This window comes from Danio rerio, chromosome 7, assembly GCF_049306965.1.
Source record: "Danio rerio strain Tuebingen ecotype United States chromosome 7, GRCz12tu, whole genome shotgun sequence".
NCBI classification, from domain to species: Eukaryota; Metazoa; Chordata; class Actinopteri; order Cypriniformes; family Danionidae; genus Danio; species Danio rerio.
This window is the reverse complement of record NC_133182.1, coordinates 63,574,177-63,595,023: the sequence shown is the minus strand read 5'-3', so window position 1 is coordinate 63,595,023 and position 20,847 is coordinate 63,574,177. Positions and strand designations below refer to the sequence as shown.

Genomic DNA, 20,847 nt, shown 5'->3' with positions numbered 1-20,847 from the left:
CGTGTTGGCGTGTGTTTCCTCTGGGTGCTTCGGGTTATCCCACAGTCCAAACACATGGGGTGGGCTAAATTGTCTATAGTGTGTGTGTGATTGAATGAGAGTGTATTGTGTTTCCCAGTGATGGGTTGCAGCTGGAAGAGCACCCGCTGTGAAAAAAAAAAAATATATATATATATATATATATATATATATATATGAATGAATATATAGTATAGTATATGTATATGCATGTACATAATATGTACAGTTGAAACCAAAAGTTTACATACACTGTATAAAAACGCACAAAGCCATAAAAAAGTCAGATGTTTATGTGACTACACTTTTTCTTTTTTAAGGTAAGTTAGGATAATCAAATTTGTTTCTGTCATGCTTAATAGCAGAATAATGAGAGATATTTTTTAAGAAATTGTTAAAAAAAATTTAAAAGTCAAGTTTACATACAATAAGATTATTATGCCTCTGAAAAAGCTCAGATGATGTCAGGGTTTTGGAAGTTTCTGAATGGCTAATTGACAACATTTGAGTTAATTATAGGCACAACTGTAGAGTAGTATTTAAGGAAAACCTCAAACACACTGCTTCCTTGTGTGACAACATGGTAAAATCAACAGGTCAAAATCAACAAAAAAGCCAGATTACAATTAGCTAAATTACACTGGGGAAAAGAATATATATATATATATATATATATATATATATATATATATATATATATATATATATATATATATATATATATATATATATATATATATATATATATATATATATATATTGGAGACATGTCCTGTGGTCTGATTAAACAAAGGTAAAGAACTGCTTGGCCATAATGACTAGTGTTACATTTGAAGGACAAAGGGGAAAGCTTACAAGCCTAGGAACACCATCCCTACTGTGAAGTATGAGGGCGGCAGCATCATGTTGTGGGGCTGTTTTGTTGCAGGAGAAACTAGTCTACTTCACAGCATCGATGGCATCATGAAGAAAGAACATTATGTAGAAATTATGAAGCAACATCTCAAGACGTCAGCTAGGAAATTAAAACTTGGCCACAAACAGACCATGACCCTAAGCACACTGTCAAACTAGTTAAAATGTGTTTTAAGGACAACAGAGTGAATGTTTTGAAGTGGCCATCACAAAGCCCTGACTCGATCCTATAGAAAATTTGTGGGTTGAAAAAGCTTGTGCGAGCAAGACTCAAATCTTACTCAGTTACACCAATTCTGTCAGAAGGAATGGGCCAAAATTTCTGCAAACTATTGTGAGAAGCTTGTGGAAAGATACCCAATACATTTGACCAAAGCTATGCAGTTTAAAATCAAAGCAAAAAAAAAAAAAAACAAGGAAATGAATGTAAACTTTTGACTGTCTATAAATTAATAAAAATTCTGAAAAACAAAATTCTCTCAAAAGTACCTAATACAAACAGTTAATAATAATAATAATAATATTATTATTATTATTATTATTATTATTATTATTATTATTATTAATAACAATATAATAATAATAATAATAATAATAATAATAATAATAATAACAATGTTCTTTCATATTTTGATCATAAATTATGTGTTTACAGGAAGAGTTGGCTATTGAATAAATTATGTATTTATTTATGAAGAGAACAGATGAACAGAGACCGCGTCCCACTTTTCATGTTCAACACCACACAAAGCAGATAAATATTTTATTGCTTTTCTGAAGTGTCTTAAAAACTGAAACAACTTTAGTAATGAACAAAATACCTTAGAGATAGTTTCAATGCTTTTTCTTCATAGATAAGTACCTGCTTACCCTTCATTATCTGTTATCAACAAGAGTAAAATGTTATCAACAACAGTGTAATGTTAAACATGTATTACTTAAAATATAATGGATAAGTGACTGGCAATTATGCTAATAGGTGACTGTACTGTTTGTTGTATAAATAAATAAATAAGTAAGCTAATTAACAGTTTTCATATTTTATGACACAGGGGTATACTTTTTTTTTTTAAATCAAATCTTTATATATATATATATATATATATATATATATATATATATATATATATATATATATATATATATATATATATATATATATATATATATATATAGTATACTGTTTATTGTACAGTTATGAATTACATTATAGCACATTGATCTCTGGTCTGTCAACATTTGATGTTGGAAATTCAACTTTGCAGTTTAACAAAGTGACTTAATAACATTTTATTACTTTGAAACACTATTACTTTAGAAAACAATATATAATTAAGTTAATAAAAGATCAAAGCGCCGACAGGTTTTTACCACAGTGCACATCAGAGGTTCTCAAACTGGGGGCTGCGACCCCTGGAGGCCACCAGATAGCTCTAGGAGGGCCGCAAATAAATTCTAGATGAGGGGTAATTAATGGGCCTAAATTTACCTGATTAATTTTGTGTCCCCTGTCATTCTAAAGGTTAATGCATTTCATTATTATAATTTATCTGCTTAAAGTTTAATATTCTGGTATAAATGCATTTTTCAAGATGTTAATCCCCACCCCTCCCCCCATATTTTTACGATTTAATTAATTTAAATGTAATGTTAAATATTATTTTTAATAGTACAAGTTGGTAAAGAACATTTTCAAGTCAGCAAAACTGCTAGTTATGCAAAGTAAAACTTGTGGCTCTTTGCATTTTTTCAAGTGGTTTAAATGTGGCCCTTTTGGCTCTGAACTTGATTACCCCGTTCTAGAATGCATTTAGGAAAATATTTTTTAGCAGTGAGAGTCAGGATTGTCGACCTGAGTAAATTATAATGTGCACAAAAAAAGAAATATTAATAAACAAAACTTAAACACACTGAACTACTACCACCTCCATTGTAGTATTGATAGTTACATCAGTACAGTTAACGGTTAACTATTAACAGGCATATGAAGTACAAAACTCTTCAAAACTTTAAATCTTTTGATAAATTTTGACTTTTAGCTGAAAGGGTTAATACAGAAGATCCTAACATTAAAAAAAAAAAAAAGTGTAAACGTGATGATTCATACACAAAACAAATAATATGACTTGATTGGAATCCAGTGAGAGCAAACCACAGTGAACACTACACTTGAAGATTTGATCAATTGATTGAAGCACTGAAACCATGTCAACTCAACTGACATCTCACAAAAATAAGTCGACAGTTTTTGAGGAAAGACCATTAATGTTCTCAGCATTCTGCATATTCTGCAATTTTCTCACATGACTGCATATATCCTTAAATACAAATGGGAAATAATTAACAAAATACAAACAGGTGTATAGTGAGACAATAGAGGGAAAACAAGAGCACAATATATTTAGCACCAATCTTGCAATTAAATGCCTTAAGTAAATAAAGTAAATACAAGCAAATCAAACTTTTCAGTAGTTCCATTTACACTAGTATGTTGCTAGTTTATTAAACTTGTTGAGTTAACTATTTATTTGTAAAGTATTGCAAAATATATATTTTAATCCAAATGCAGCTTTATGTATAACCTTTAGGCAGGCAAGGTTCAAACCAGGGGCATTGCTAGGGTCGAAAAGGATAAGCGGCTTGGCCCCAAAAAAGCCCCATCCCCACCCCCATTTTTTCCCTCAAAATAGGTTGATGTGGGCATTGTAGCACTTTAAATGCATATAATGCCAGTTTCATTCATACTTGAGCAGAAATTTCACATATGCCTCATAAAAGTAGCAAAACATTCCAGGAAATCCCTAATATGGATGTATGCATCTAGCTATTGCTGTAGTTGAATGAAAAATATAAGATCTGAATAAACACAAGAGGCTTTAACTGATCATTTACATCACTGGGACAATTAAGGGTTTATATGTGTTCTTCCAGCTGTCTTAGGTATTTTTATAATAATAAAGTTGATTTATAATTTGATGCCAACTGACATAGCATGTTACAGTAGAATATAGCTATAAAATAATAAGGTATGTGAAAGAACTAACTATGATTTAACTAGAAACAGATGTGACAGGCTATATCATATCTAGATAAATGTATGTAGATATCTATATCATATCTTCTTCTGCCCTCAGCCAAATGTACTTATTTAGCCTATGCAGCGAGCTAAACATAAATGGCTTCAGTAAGCACTCGTGAGACAGTGTAGCATTCTTTGAAGCTTTACTGATGTACCACTTGTAATATTTCTTCCTTATTTTCTTTGTAAAACTGTAACAGAAACAATAATGACATGAATATACATCCAGTGTCCTTGTACATACATGAATTTGACTTTTAAACTACATACTAGCATGCTATAGGCTAGTGCATGGGAAGACAGGTTGCTCTAATTACTTCACTAACAAATATAACGTGCAGTAACACAAAAGGTCATAATATTGCTAAACAAAGCTCTAATATATACCTAAGCAAACTAATATACATTAAACTTACAGATCATGCCTTATCGAGGGCAGAATACCAAGTTGTAAGCAGAGACACAGCACGTAGGTCTTTCCACTGCAAGAGCTTCTACAAAATGGCTACTCTGTTCTTCCTATTTCCTGTCACTTGCTGCTTTCCGCAATGTGAACACAAGATGGCAGTGTTCGTCTAAAGAACAATTACAGAGCCACTGCCTTCTAATTCAATAACACAATCTACAGGGCAAATTACTAAGAACCTTTTAATTATAATTTTCTTAATGAAGAAGAAAACATTTAAGGGGCAGAATACTCCCCGTCGGACATCTGTAAGAAGTCACACCAACTTAAATAGACCACTGTTTCAAAGGATATGTGAGGCTTTTAGGTGCAGTCCCTAGAGACCAGAAGGACAACTTCACTGATGGGCCTCAAGTATAGTCTCTTTTCCCCATTTCGAATGACTTTCACTTCAATTTTCCTGACCATGTCATCCTTGCTTGGAAAAGTTTTTGTAATGAGTCCAAGAGGCCAGTCGTTCCTTTTTTCCTGTCCTTCCTTGAGAAGAACGACATCTCCGACTTGTAGATTTGGTTTTGGTGTCATCCACTTGCGACGATGTTGTAATCCACTGAGGTATTCTCTCTTCCACCGTCCCCAGAATACATTCGCAAGATACTGAACACGTCTCCATTGTGCTCTAAAGAGGTCATGATTGAACCATGATTGATGGAACCGGAGGCACTCCAACCTTTTGTGTGAGCAACATAGCAGGCGTGAGGATCTCAGGATGCCCAGGATCAGTGGAAACTGCTGTAAGTGGACGTGCATTGACAATTGCAGTGACTTCAGCCATGAACGTCACTAACACCTCATGTGTAAGCTTAGCATTTCCATGATGCAGCAGCATTGCATCCAGAATTCACCGACTGACTCCAATCATACGCTCCCAAGATCCCGCCATATGTGAAGCGTGTGGTGGATTAAACAGCCACTGACATCCACTATCTTCCAGATAGTTGTTGATTTCTTTATTGTGACACCCCAGTTTACTTATTTGGAGTCCTCGGCAAGCACTCACAAAATTTGTGCCACAGTCGGATCTGAGCAACTTAGCAGCACCACGTAGGGCAAAGAATCGTCTCAGGGAATTGATGAACGATGAAGTGTCCATAGATTCGATCACTTCAATGTGTATGGCACGAGTGCTCATACATACAAAGATGACTGGCCATCTTTTTGACTCCGCTTGGCCTCCTCGCGTTTTCCTAGTCGTGACAGTCCATGGGCCAAAGATATCTAGTCCTACACATGTGAAAGGAGGATCTGTGTTCATTCTGTCTTCTGGCAGATCTGACATAACTTGCTCTTGCCGTTTGCCTCTTAGTCTTCGACATGTGACACAGCGAAAGATGACAGCACTAACCGCTCTCTTCCCACCAACTATCCAAAACCCTGCAGCTCTGATCGCACCTTCAGTGAAGTGTCTGCCCTGGTGGTGTACTTGTGCATGAAAGTGTCTAATTATGAGCTGAGATATGTGGTGTTTGCTGGGAATAATTACAGGATGCTTTTCATTTGTCGTCAATTGAGCCCTTGTAAGTCGACCTCCGACTCTGAGAAGTTTGTTACTGTCCATAAAGGGACTTAACTTGTAGAAAGGGCTTTGTTTGTGCATGGGATTGTCCTTTTCCATACCCCTGATTTCATCTGCAAACACCTCTCTTTGAATTGCATAGATAATGGTATCCCCTGCTACCTGAAGTTGTTCTTCAGTAAGGTACTTGTTACACTTGTGCCATCCGTGACATGCATCTTCTGAGTTTTCTTTGAAAGACTTAGCAATGTGTTGCAACCTAGCCACAGCCTTTCTCAAACAAGTCCAACTGGAGAATCTTTCAAATCTTGCAGTTCCCAGCCTGTGTTCTGACAAGGAGGTAGCACATGATACAATCTCCGGGCGAAGTTCAGCATCAGTTTCGGGGCTAATAAGATCAAAGGGCTTTTCCTGTGTCGAACTTTGCCCTGAGTCGGCGAGGAATGCAGGTCCACTGAGCCATGTAGAAAGGGGTAGATGCTTAGCATGCAGTGCTCTTGTGGCATGATCAGCTGGGTTAAGATGTGTGGACACATAATGCCATTGATGGGTCTCGGTTGAACGTTTAATGCGTTCCACACGGTTATGGACATACACATAGAAGCGTCTCTTCTCATTGAAGATATAGCCAAGCACCACTTTTGAATCTGTGTAAAAGTTTACCTCATGCATGATAGTGTCAAGCTCTCCCTGGATCAGTTCTGCCACTTCTACGGCCAGCACAGCGGCACAAAGTTCCAGCCTAGGAATGGTGATATCTGGCTTTGGTGCAAGCCTAGCTTTGCCGAGAAGAAAACCCACTTCACTCTTCCCATTTATGTCGATGAGCTTCAGATAGGCCACAGCCCCAACAGCTTTAGTGGAAGCGTCACAGAAAATATGCACTTCCTTTCTTTGTGCTTCGGACAATGGAATGCATGTGTACATTTGAGGAATCTTAAGATGTTGTAGGTGTTTTAGAGAGTCTTTCCATTTTTGCCACCTCTCTTGTTTCTCCTTCGGTAGTGGGGTATCCCATTCACTGATGTCAGTAGAAATCTCTCTCAGAATGGAGCGACCTTCAATGCTGACTGGCACAGCAAAGCCAAGGGGGTCATATAAACTATTGATAACAGATAACACTCCTCGTTTGGTGAAAGGCTTGTCACTGATCTCAACTTGAAATGAGAACTGATCAGTAGACAGGTCCCAACCTAATCCCAGACTGTGTTGCATGGGTGGTGGATGTTGTCCGAGATCGAGTCCCTGCAGCCCTGTGGCTAGATCTTCGTGTGGAAAAGCACTGGTAACGACAGGACTATTCGATGAGATCTTGTGTAGGCGAATGTTAGACTGAGCCAGCATTTTTTGCGTTCTACGTAGCACGTCAATAGTTGAGTCTCAGAGGTGAATGATTTTAGCCCATCATCAACATAAAAATGGCGCTCTATAAATTCCCTCACATCACTGCCATATTCCTCTTCTCCTTCTTCAGCAGTTCTCTTGAGTCTGTAAATAGCAACTGATGGTGATGGGCAATTTCCAAACACATGAACAGTCATGTGAAATTCTTCCACTTGTCCATCCAAGTTGTGGTCATGGAACCACAGAAAGCGCAGGTAGTTGCGATGGTCTTCCCTGACTCTAAAGTTGTGAAACAGTTGCTCCACATCAGCCATAACAGCATATAGGTCACTCCTGAAGCACAAAAGCACACCTACAAGACTGCTATTTAAATCAGGGCCTTTAAGCAACACCTGATTTAGAGAGACATTTTCACACTCAGCACTTGAGTCAAAAACAATTCTTATTTTACCTGGCTTTTGTGGATGGTAAATGCCAAAGTGTGGAAGATACCAACATTCTTGGTGGGGTTTGATGGGAGGAGCCTTTTCTGCATGTCCTTTTTTGAAGAGCCTTTCCTTAAACTCTAGATAGTGGTCCTCCATCTCAGGTTTTCTTTTCAGTGTCTTTCTTAATGACATGAGGCGATTGAGAGTCTGCTCTCTGTTGTTGGGTAAGCGTGGTCGTGGAGAACGGAAAGGAAGTGGGGCTACCCAGTCATTAGATTCATTTTTAGCGAACTCATTTCGCATAATGTTCACAAAAGCCTCATCATCTGCAGACAGTGCTATCTTTTCATCCTCTGTTGTTTGTTTAAATATGCATTTTCCCAGCTCATCTTTGACTTTTGTGCTTTGGACAAGAGGGCTATCTTTTGTGAACTTCAGTTTAGTGTAAAATCTATTTTCACAGGGTGAGAGGAAACTGAGGCGACCATTATCTAGTATATTTGTCTTGTAAGAGTTCACTGTAGGCCTATGAGCTCCTGAGAGACAGACATCTCCAACAATGACCCACCCAAGATCGAGCTGCTGAGCGTAAGGTGCATCATGGGGGCCGTTCACTTGGCGTCGTACCTTGTGAGCTCGAATGACATCTCGACCCAGGAGGAGGAGAATATCTGCTGATGGATTTAGAGGTGGTATTTCTCCAGCTATATAAGACAAATGAGGATGAACAGCTGCTGCTTTTGCTGTAGGTATTTCGCTCCTGTTGTCTGGAATCTGATTGCATTCAGTGAGACTAGGCAGTGGCATAGACACCTTCCCGTTAATATTCTCAATGACAAAGCCATGAGCTCTACGCCCCATTTTGTCTACTGTGCCAGAGCATGTTTTCAGTGTATATGGAAGGACTTCACCATGCTGATCAAACATATCAAAAAAGGGGGACCGAGCCAGTGAGACATTACTTTGGTCATCTAAAATGGCATACATTTTCCTTTTCTTATTCGGTTCTGAACTGTGATATACACTGACAAGGCAAATTTTTGAACAAGACTTTCCTTGCAGTCCTTGCCCGCATACTTCAGTACAATTGGACGTGGACACTTTGGGGCTTAGGGGTTCTGGCTCCCCGCCTTGTGCCTCTGTTAATGTTTCGGAGTATGCAACTGTCCACGGGGGTGGACCAGGATGCATAGCAGTAATGTGCATGTCACTGTTGCATTCTGAACAGCAAATGACGTCCTTACAGTCTTTGGCTCTGTGATCAGTAGACGAAAGACACTTGAAGCAGATGGAAAGCTGTTTCAGAAGACTCTTCCTCTCATCTAGTGTTTTCATTCTAAAGCCTCTACATTTGGCAAGTGAATGTGGCTTTTTGTGAACAGGGCACTGTTTATCTGGTTCAAGTGGCTGAGACTGTAACTTATTATAGGATGCGCCAATCTGCGTTTTGTTTGTTGTCACTGGGGCTCTGAACCGTGGTTGTCTTACTGGCGGCCGTTCCACTTTCATAGGTGCACTGTAGCAGTTTTGCAGAGAGAAGCTGGGATCCATTTTCATTTCAGCATAGCCATTAACAAACTGAACTAAGAAGGTGAAAGGTGGATAGTGAACATCATGCTCTTTCTTATACTTAGATCCTTGGTTGACCCACGCCTCTTGCATGCTATGTGGGAGCTTTTCTACTATCGGGTTTATTCCCCTTGAAGTGTCAAGAAAGCTGAGGCCAGGAAGATAACCTTCGTTTTTGGCTGCTTCGATTTCTAAAAGCAGATCAGCTAACTCCTGTAAGAGGTGGTTGTCTTTGGGCGACACTCTAGGAAAACTCTCCAAACGTTTAAACAAGAAGCTTCAATGACTTCTGACGAGCCATAATTTCTGTCTAGCCTTTGCCATAAATGTTGAAGACCAGTGACTGGGTCGTTAATGTGTACAGCTCTAACTCTGAGAGCATGCTGAAGGGATTCGCCACTGAGCCATTTAATGATTAAGTCAAGCTCTTCACTACATTTTAGATCCAAATCTTCAGTGGCATTGTGAAACATAGATTTCCAGGCTAAATAAGTCTCCGGTTTATTATCAAACACTGTGAGCCCTGCTGTCAATAGATCACGACGTGAGAGGAGAGTAGCAAGGTGTGATATGTCAGATGTTCTTAGGTTTGAGTGAGGTGGTGAAAACCTGGACTGACAAGCGGGTGGAGATCTGTTGGTGTATTCACATGAATCTGGAGCAGTGTGTGGTTGGCTTGGTTCTACATTATGGCTGTTGTGAGTGTCATCCTCTTCTTTGTCCATTTTTTCTGGTTTCATATTAGTATTATTGTGAAAGTGGCTTTTTACATACTCTTCAGTGCGACTGACAGATGTGGCCGTAGCAAGTAGGTTTGGTGGTTCCACAAACTCTGGCTGTTCCAAAACTGCAGCTTCCAGGACCCTTGCTGCAGCGAGTGCAGCCTCAGCTTCTCCCTCTTGTTTGAGTGCGTTAAGTTTAGCTTCCATACGAGCCTTTTCAACCTCCATGTCTATTTGTCGTTTGGCATACTCTGCTCTAGCGCGGGCAGCTTCAGCGTTGGCTCGTGCTTGTGCTGCAGCGAGGCTGGCTGCTGAGCTACTTGACCGACGTGACGTGGATGATTTGCACTCTGATCTGACTTCCAGTTGTGAAAGACGTGAGCTGTCTCCATGTTTGGACATGTTTACTAAAGCAATGTTTCTCAAGATTGCAGTGATGCACTTGATGTTTAGAAGATCTTTTTACTCTTCTGCCCTCAGCCAAATGTACTTATTTAGCCTATGCAGCGAGCTAAACATAAATGGCTTCAGTAAGCACTCGTGAGACAGTGTAGCATTCTTTGAAGCTTTACTGATGTACCACTTGTAATATTTCTTCCTTATTTTCTTTGTAAAACTGTAACAGAAACAATAATGACATGAATATACATCCAGTGTCCTTGTACATACATGAATTTGACTTTTAAACTACATACTAGCATGCTATAGGCTAGTGCATGGGAAGACAGGTCGCTCTAATTACTTCACTAACAAATATAACGTGCAGTAACACAAAAGGTCATAATATTGCTAAACAAAGCTCTAATATATACCTAAGCAAACTAATATACATTAAACTTACAGATCATGCCTTATCAAGGGCAGAATACCAAGTTGTAAGCAGAGACACAGCACGTAGGTCTTTCCACTGCAAGAGCTTCTACAAAATGGCTACTCTGTTCTTCCTATTTCCTGTCACTTGCTGCTTTCCGCAATGTGAACACAAGATGGCAGTGTTCGTCTAAAGAACAATTACAGAGCCACTGCCTTCTAATTCAATAACACAATCTACAGGGCAAATTACTAAGAACCTTTTAATTATAATTTTCTTAATAAAGAAGAAAACATTTAAGGGGCAGAATATATCTAGAAAGCTAGTACAACTGACGTTTTTCTGACTAATTTGCACGTTTTTACATTGATATGATGCACATTTTATTGATTACAGTTATTTCACTTGCACTAAAATTACACAAATTTTATGCTGTGGGGAAAAAAAAAAAAAAATATATATATATATATATATATATATATATATATATATATATATATATATATATATATATATATATATATATATATATATATTAAGCTTCATCTGTAGTTAGTAACTATTTAGTTTCAGGAAAAAGTTGTATTATTACCTTAATAGCTTTAGCTCCTCAAAATAATGAATGAATGATGATGATTGATGCATAAATGATGGAGGGATTTTTTTTAACACCATGTGACAACAGTGCCACTCCCACCTGCCGGTAGAAATGGGTACTGCTGAACAGCTGACTATTTAATTACCCAACACAAGCGCTGTGTTAAGGCTGATTTATACTTCTGCGTCAAGCGCCAGCGTATATTACACATAGCCTTGACACATAGCCCTACGCTGTGGCCGTCGGCATCGCTGACCTGCACCTTTCAAAAAATGTAACTACGCGTCGCAATGACGCATTGCACAAGTACTGCGATTGGTTGGCTTGGTGGTGCTGACAAGTCTGGGCAGGACTGAGAGCCGTGTGAGCCAGATGGAGCGATTGTTTACAAGTGTGGAGTGCCGTGAAGGAGCTCCAGATGGAAAGTTTTGTTTTGTGTTTACCTCATGGTTAAAGTTGTTGCACGTCTGCTGGTTCCTGCCTCAAAATGAACGAGTTTGAGCCACTTGTACATTAAGGAAGCGTTCAGAAAAATAACAAAACACCAGCGAAGAAACTCAACACAGAGGAACATTAAGACCTCACTGCCAACTAGCATTTCGTTATTAAAGAACAACAGAAACAGTGCGCAGAAGTATAAATGCACAGCTACGCGCTTTGCATGTGCCGTGGGTCACGCTGATAACTTGACGCAGAAGTAAAACCAGGCTTTAAACTCGCTCATTTTGGGCTCTCGGTCCCGCTCAGACTCGTCAGCGATACCAAGCCAACCAATCACACAGCTTGAACTACGCGTCGTTGCACTGTGTAGTTACATTTTTTGAGAAGTGCGCGTCAGCGTTGCCGACGGCCAATGGCGTAGGGCTATGCGTCACTGCGTAGGCTGCACTGTAGCATACTACTGCGCATGATGCAGAAGTATAAATCAGCCTTTAAGTGGAATGCACATGATGTAATTTTAGGTACTTAAATAATAAAATAAATTATACAAAAGTTAAACAACTTATTTTTATAAGTGCAACATATTCCGAAAGATCAGGGGCTGCCCCCCTCGCAACGCTACTGATTCAAGCAGGGACAGACAGTAGCATGTAGGTAATCCAGAGAGTGGTCAACATAAACAGGCCAATGGTTGAAGCAGGCGGCAAAACAAACAAAAACAATGAAACAAATAAGGGTCAAAACATGGTAGACAGTGCATATACAGTATGTATATATATATATATATATATATATATATATATATATATATATATATATATATATATATATATATATATAGACGTCTATGCAATGTCCTTCTGACATATTATAGCTAAGTAAATGTGTGTCTCTCTCTGCCCTCTGTCTGTGTCAAGGTGTTCCAGTTGTTCCCGGAACAGATGCTCCTATCTCATGCCTTCAAGAGGCTCAAGAATTTGCCAAAACATATGACTTTCCCATCATCTTTAAAGCTGCATATGGAGGAGGAGGCCGTGGAATGAGGGTCGTCAGAAATTATGAGGTCTGTATAGCTTCATACAAGAAAATATATATAAATAAATAAACAGGAAATCAGAAATCCATCATATCTCACTGCAATAATAAGTATTCAGATATCTGGCAATGCAAAGTGGCACAAAATCAGGAAAATAAAAAAAAGTCATGCTGGATTCACTAAACCACTCTTTTCTATTTTTAGTAATGTCCTGCTTTACTCATTCAAATAACTGGTTATTGTCCACTAAATCGTAATGATCATGATGGATAGTAGGCCTCATTTTCTACTTGTGTATTGTTTTATTTCAGTGGACACTGCTTGTTTTGTCAGTCCTTTAATTACATTACAATACTATAGGTGTAAAATGTCCCCTATTTGACATACAAACATGCACATGTGACAGTTACTTCACTAATGCACCACTATATCAAAGTCCAATTGCTAGCTCTACATAGTTCATTTGCTGTAATTATTGCCAGCTTTTAATGCCACTGGTGGAAAGTGTTTAGTATTTATTACTTCTTCCTGTCAGTCTCTGTGAGACATATTGACAAGCATTGTCCAGCAAAAATAGCTAATTGTTTTACATTGCTGTTATTGTAGGTCTTTGGTTTTGTCCTACAGTACTTAGTATAGGACGCAATTAGTATACAATTGAAGTTAGAATTAGGTATATATGTTTTTTTTGGCCGATAAGATATGTTTTTTTTTTGCCGATACCGATAAATGATAATTCTTTAGACTTGGAGGCCGATAGCCTATATAAATAGGCAAATTTTTAGCATATATATATATATATATATATATATATATATATATATATATATATATATATATATATATATATATATATATATATATATTGTACGATTTATTGCGATGCAAAAATGTCACAATATGCATCGTGGCGTTATGACGATTTGATTACGATATGACGTCCGTTTTCTCTTATTAGTTGAGCTGTTTGCACGTGAGCTACGTTCCACCTGCTGTCGCATGTGAGTTCAGATTGCAGCAGCAGTAATGTTAGCAGACCAAGATGAGTGGAGCTGAAATAGAGCATGGCCCATCCTCTCAAAATCAGACGTCTGGCGACATTTCGGTTGTACAGTCATTGCTTTAGACTCGTCCGCTTTTTGACACGCATACTGGGTCAAACATCCTAAGTTTTAAAGTCTTCACATTGATTTAGATACTTTGCACGGCGACAGGGATACCTCCTAATGGTGTTGAAAGAGTCACATACTGTATTTATAAGGTACAATTCACCCTAAAATATCATTATGTCTTCATATAATGTTCCCGCCGCAAAATCACACATGACGTGCGCTGACCGTGAGCTGTTACTACAGAGGGCAGACTTTGATGGACGCGCGTGTATGGCAAGCCGTTTTAGCATTTAAACCTTTGTTCTGACTATCCATAAAAATATTTAGAGATATCTCTAATTATATTTTGACTAGTCATAATTATAATTCGACTAGTCAGAATGACAATTAGAGATATCTGCAATTACAATTGTACTAGTACAAAATCAGATTGGAGATATCTGCAAATATATTATGACTAGTCATATTCCTCCATTGACTTCCATTGAAAAATATTTCCAGATATCTCTAAATGAGTTTTGACTAGTCACAATTGTAATTAGAGATATCTTTAAATGAATTTAATTAAATATGAATTAAATACCTGGAAATGTGGATTTTTTTTTTTTTTTTGCACACACAAAAAACGCAAGTGACCAAGCAAAGCCTTAAGCTCTTACTGTTAAATTCAATTGAATAGAAAGCTTATTTTTTTTTGCACATTTACTTAAATTGTTCCTTAATTTTGTCTCTGTCATTTCAATGATATTTTTAAGAAGTTTTTAAATTGTTTTTCCAGAGACAGGCCTGTTTAATTTATTTTTTAAAGAAGGTTCAGTTTAACAAGTTGAAACAAAAGAAATACATAAAAAATAGTTTACTTGGTAAAATTTGCATTTCAGTTTAATTTTCAATTTTTATTCAAAATATTGTAATACATATCGAATCGTGAACATTATATCGTGATACACATCGTATCGTGAGCTGAATGTATCGTTACACCCCTAATATATATATATATATATATATATATATATATATATATATATATATATATATATATATATATATATATATATATATAAATATACTGTGGTAAGTATATATGGTATTAGTATAGTGATGAGGAAGTTTGGTCATTATTATTATTATTATTATTATTATTATTATTATTATTATTATTATTATTATTATTATGTTACATTTTGTAGGAACTAGAGGAAAACTACCAGAGAGCCTATTCAGAGGCTTTAGCAGCATTTGGTAATGGTGCTCTGTTTGTTGAGAAGTTCATTGAGAAACCACGACACATTGAAGTGCAAATTCTTGGTGAGTATATTAATACATGTATATATTTATTGCTTGCGTATGTTTGTGTTGACAAAAGGAATGGCATAATATAAGAATTTGTCTGCAGATCCATATGCCGTATGCACATATTTGTTTACCATGCTTACTGTGATCTATTAGCCTCTCTCTGGTGTATTGCAGCCATTATAGTTGAGTATTTTGGCTCATTAGACGTGATTTGCTCGTCTGGAACAGAGCTTATAGTCGATAACATACAGCTGGAATTGAATTGGGCTTGTTAACAGAGAATGGCTCTGTGTGTGTCCAGGAAACACCCGCCACATGCTCCCTCCTTCTCCCTCTCTCTCTCTCTCTCTCTCTCTCTCTCTCTCTCTCAAATAAACATTATGACTTGCTTTTTGTCTTGCTTTGTGAATGTAATAACAAAAGTATGTAGATAAAATGTAAAGAGAGATACAAAGAAATTAGCTTAAATTTAACCAAGGTTAAGAACAAAGTACAGCATATGCACTAGCGTCAATTTCATATCACTGGGCTTTTTTATATAGATTTTTTTATATAGATTAAATTTGTGTTTTTTTTCTGTTTTAAATTTTATTTTTAGATAATTTTTATTTTAAGTATTATTTCAAATTCTTTACCTATAATCATTTTTTTTTCTTGTTAATTGTTTGTTGTTCTTCATAGCTAGCATAACTTTGTTCAAATATAGGGAAAACTCTTGGACGACAATGAAGTTATTAAGTTAAAGGTAATTAGCAACAGAAGGCACTTGTATGTTTCCCAGAGAACAAGTTGAGTACAATTTGTAAAGTCTTATCCAAATGCACCATGTTTTCTTCTGGAACATCAGTGAGCACTGTTTAAATTCTTCAATTCCCCTTAGTGTAAAAAGGTTTGAAAATCATGGAGTCACTGCCAGTGTTAGGGGTAACACATTACAAGTAATGTGAGTTACAACTTTTGTTAAGTAATGAGTAAAGTAACGCATTACTTTTTAAAATTAAGTAACAAAAATCAAGTTGTTTTTTATGTAATGCATGTTACTTTTTAGTTTAATTAATAGCTTCTAAAAAAATGCTGAATATTAATTATCTAAATCATGTTTAATCCCACACTCAATGAGAGAGTGCAAGAGCAGACAGAAACTATGGCAAAGCCTTACATTTCTATGATTAAAGTTTTGTTTTTCTCCAAAGAAAGGAGAAAGAGGATTGTCTCAATGAACAGTGATTGCTCTTCACTTTTACTTCATTAAGACAAATGTACAAACGTAGCAAACATATTGCTTTACACTTTTATTAATCTGCATTAACTTTAAGTGACTAAACTAGTTACTATTTTGGGTAGTAAATGAATATTGTAATGCATTACTTTTAAAAGTAACTTTCCCCAACACTGGTCACTGCTAGAAAGAGTTCAATTATGCCAAAAAAAAAAAAAAAAAAAAAAAGTTAATAAAATGCTGAAATCCATCTAACCACACAGTAGTAAGAACCAAGGATTGTTCTACTATTTGCAGTGGGTTATCATTTTAAGTTTAGCAATTTTGTCTGACTATATATAAACATTTTTTATGGTAAATATCTTAGTGCCAAAATTTATTTCTTTTTACAAGTGGTTCCTAAACCTTTGTATAAAATTATATGATTTGTATATCATAATATATCTGTCATCTGTGTCTTCTCTCAATATGTTATCCTCTCACTTTAACTCACAGGTGATAAATATGGGAATGTGATTCATCTGTATGAGAGGGATTGCTCAATTCAGAGAAGACATCAGAAAGTGGTAGAGATTGCTCCCGCTGCCCACCTCGACTCTCATCTCAGAGACAGACTGACCTTAGACTCGGTCAACTTAGCCAAACAGGTACATTACTGACACACACTTACATGATTGACACATCTACAACCTGACACAAGCTTGCACATATAGATTTTTCTTTGCAACATACTTAACATGCTTTTCTTGAGCTTTCCTCTTGACAGTGTGAGTCAATCAACACAAGGTTATAATACCTTCTCGCACTTCATTATGCTTGGTCACAGGCACATATACCCGTAAGGCATGTTCATTTCTCTCTACTCCTGTGCTGAATGTGTGTGCTGAATGATTTACATATGCTAGCTCTGAGTACTGCTCTGTCAAAAGTTGCTGTCATGGAGAAAATTGAGTTTTATTTATGAGTGCATTTAGCAGAGGCTGATAAATAGAGATTGAAGCAATTGAGTTATTGGTTGTGAACTCCCAGTCATGGGTCATTATGGAAATGTGTGTTGCACACAAATTACACATCATCTCTCTTTGACCTTTTTTTTTTTTTGTTACGTTGTTGTCTAAACATGTTTACAGATTTTAAAGTCTAATAATTGATATTTTTTGTGATCATTTAACTCTAATGCAACATTACACACAAATAAACATACATAAACTTTGAAGTCAGATTTATTTGCCCCCATTTGATTTTTATTAATTTTTGTTATTAATATTTCCCAAATGATGTTTAACAGAGAAAGGAAATTTTCACAGTATGTCTTAAAATATATATATATATATTTTTTTTCTTCTGGAGAAAGTATTATTTGGTTTATTTTGGCTAGAATAAAAGCAGATTTTATATTTTTTAAACCCATTTTAAGGTCAAAAATATAAGCTATATATTTTTCGATAGTCCACAGAACAAACTATCATTATACAATAATTTGCCTAATTACCCTAACCTTCCTAGCTAACCTACTTAACCTAGTCAAGCCTTTAAATGTCACTTTAGGCTGTATAGAAGTCATCATGGCAAAGATAAAATAAATCAGTTATTAGAAATGAGTTATTAAAACTACTATGTTCAGAAATGGGGAAAAAAAAAAAAAAAAAATATATATATATATATATATATATATATATATATATATATATATATATATATATATATATATTTTTTTTTTTTTTTTTTTTTTTTTTAAACTTAAAACTAAATAAAAAAAAAAGTGAAAATCAAATGATAAACTATGAGCAATGTCACACTCATATAAGCGCTGTTGATAATCTCAACCGTCCAGATTCTAATTATATGCCACCTTAAAGTATGATTTTTTTACAGTTATTATTATTAGGTCATGTCCCCATAAGCCACTTTAAAATTTTAAGACACACACCTTTATGTCTTCTGTGACCTTAGAGATAGGAATATAGATTGAAAGAGATTGACTTACCACCCAGTGATTATAAGGTGTGTGTATTTGAGAACCGTTACCAATTCCCATCTGTTGATAAACCACATGCTGTCAGCTTTGATAAGTTACCTGCCCCTGTAGGAGTCAAATTTGTATGCATCATTCTTTGAAATGATATTAGTGGTGCTGGCAGCAACCACAAGAAGGTGAAGAGAGAAAGGGAAAGAGGAAGAGAGAGAGAGAGAGAGAGAGAGAGAGAGAGAGAGAGAGAGAGAGAGAGAGAGAGAGAGAGAGAGAGAGAGAGAGAGTGCAGGAGATGACAGATAAAGATAGAGAGACATGATAAATCAATATTGGGCAGGTGCGGCAGACAGGATGGGTTTATTGTTCTATTCTTTGGCTTGATGAAATCTGGCAAGCTCGTCTGCAGTCCCTGTTGTTTTCTTGTACAAATTGCAATGTATGTACATGTACAACAGGTGGCAGTATTTCATTTAAACAGACCACCAATTGTTTCTTTGTATTGTTTAGAAAACAGAAAAAACTGTCCACCTTGAAGACCTTGTAATTACTTTGTGTGCTTGTTTTCTCCATAGCAAAGTGAGCAGTTGTGAAAGTTATGAAGTTATGAAAGCTTTCTGCAATTAAGATTTCACTGTTTTCATTCATTATCTGCATAAGGTTAAAGTTTCAATTTAGACAGACAATTTTTAATTTCTACTGTTTTCAGATTATTAGATGAGAACTCTTGTGCTTGTATTTTAGCATATTTTGGTGGTATGTTTTTGGCAAATTTAATTTTTCTTTTAAAAAGTATAATGTGTAACTTTAAGTACTTTTATTAGAAAAAAAAGTAAAGATATAGACAACAAGCAGAGCTGTGAAAGCTGAGGAAAGACACAACTTTAATAAGGACAGATAGCAATAGTGGCACACATAGTATAATTTGACATCTAAAAATAATTCCTTAATTTAGATTAATTGGCAGAATTTTGTAGTGGAGTGATTTGTGCATAACATTTAATAATCAAAGGGCAAGGCAGTGGCGCAGTAGGTAGTGCTGTGACCTCACAGCAAGAAGGTCGCTGGCTCAGTTGGTGTTTCTGTGTGGAGTTTGCATGTTTTCCCTGCCTTTCCTCCGGGTTTCCCCCACAGTCCAAAGACATGCAGTACAGGTGAATTGGGTAGGCTAAATTGTCCGTAGTGTATGAGTGTGTGTGTGAATGTGTGTGTGGATGTTTCCCAGAGATGGGTTGCGGCTGGAAGTTCATCCGCTGCGTAAAAACTTGCTGGATAAGTTGGCGGTTCATTCCGCTGTGGCAAGCCCGGATTAATATAGGGACTAAGCCGACAAGAAAATGAATGAATGAATATAATAAACAATTTGCATACACAGTTAAAGTTAAAAGTGAAATAAAGTGCTTTAGGTTGTTTCTGGCAAGTCAGTATTGAGATACAGAAATTGAATAATCAAATGTAAAATAACACTATATATTCTTAATTGTATAACAGATTCAGTAAACTTAATTAAAGCTACACATGTTATAGTTTCTTGTCTCTGAATGCAATTGTTGAAATATTCAGTCTACAGTCACTGGTTCAGATAATAAACTTTCACTCTATAATGGGTAAAATCTCTGGTAAACTGGTATTCTGATTCAGCATTCCACATATTGCCATGTGACTATTGGGGATGCACTGCACATGATATTGATCCTACAGCTATATATTGTGCAGCTCTAATATAAAATGTGCCTGATATCTGACAGCTGTGAAATTTGAATGATCTGCTTCATTTAGTTGGGCCAATTATAGTTGTGGCTGAATTAATTATATATTTTACACACATTTTAACAAATAGTTTAGAAAAAAAGCTATTTTAGCAAATAATAATAATAATAATAATAATAATAATAATAATATAACAGGGTAGTAATTTTGTATTATCAATTTCAGACATGTATTCTTTATCTGTTACATTTACTTTGTCTTTTAATTCTACAATTAATTTCTATTTCGCCCTATAATAACTCATTGTCATTATTTCTTGTTAATCTATTGCTGAATTTGGAACCACATACTAGCATTCAACACTTGTGGTTTTACTTATATGAGCAGAAATAAAAATAGAGTATTATGCTAGTATGCTGTTCCGAATTTAGCCTCTGTTTCACAGGGTATATATAGCATCCTTTTCTTTTGTTCAGGAACAAGCCATATTTTATTCCTAGATGCCTTACCTCTCCATCTTGTTCATTCTACACTTACTTTTGTCCTGATCTTTATCCTTCTACTCATACATAAACACAGGTATTTAATTGTTTATTTT

The 20,847-nt window shown here is 36.1% G+C and overlaps 2 protein-coding genes and 1 long non-coding RNA gene across 3 annotated transcripts in view; 1 reads left to right on the top strand and 2 right to left on the bottom strand.

Moving 5' to 3' along the window:
- pcxb (pyruvate carboxylase b) overlaps positions 1–20,847 on the top strand; it is a 374,478-nt gene that overhangs the window by 12,678 nt on the left and 340,953 nt on the right. The window contains exons 5-7 of the mRNA NM_131550.2: positions 12,825–12,970; positions 15,246–15,363; positions 17,066–17,217. Of these exons, the coding sequence (NP_571625.2) occupies positions 12,825–12,970; positions 15,246–15,363; positions 17,066–17,217 (416 nt within the window). The remainder of the gene's footprint in view (positions 1–12,824; positions 12,971–15,245; positions 15,364–17,065; positions 17,218–20,847) is intronic.
- LOC141375168 (uncharacterized) overlaps positions 1–20,847 on the bottom strand; it is a 174,645-nt gene that overhangs the window by 82,099 nt on the left and 71,699 nt on the right. The gene's annotated exons all lie outside the window — the stretch shown is intronic.
- On the bottom strand, positions 7,953–10,985 carry LOC141375165 (uncharacterized). Its single transcript, XM_073907434.1, has 2 exons — positions 10,899–10,985; positions 7,953–10,673 (listed from the first exon to the last, which is right to left on the bottom strand). Exon 2 carries the CDS (start codon positions 10,457–10,459, stop codon positions 9,542–9,544), a length of 918 nt encoding a protein of 305 aa, XP_073763535.1. The 5' UTR covers positions 10,460–10,673; positions 10,899–10,985; the 3' UTR covers positions 7,953–9,541.

What these genes read in the sequence shown, in the direction of transcription:
- LOC141375165 (XM_073907434.1), bottom strand. Translation starts at nt 10,459, where the DNA reads ATGTCCAAACATGGAGACAGCTCACGTCTTTCACAACTGGAAGTCAGA.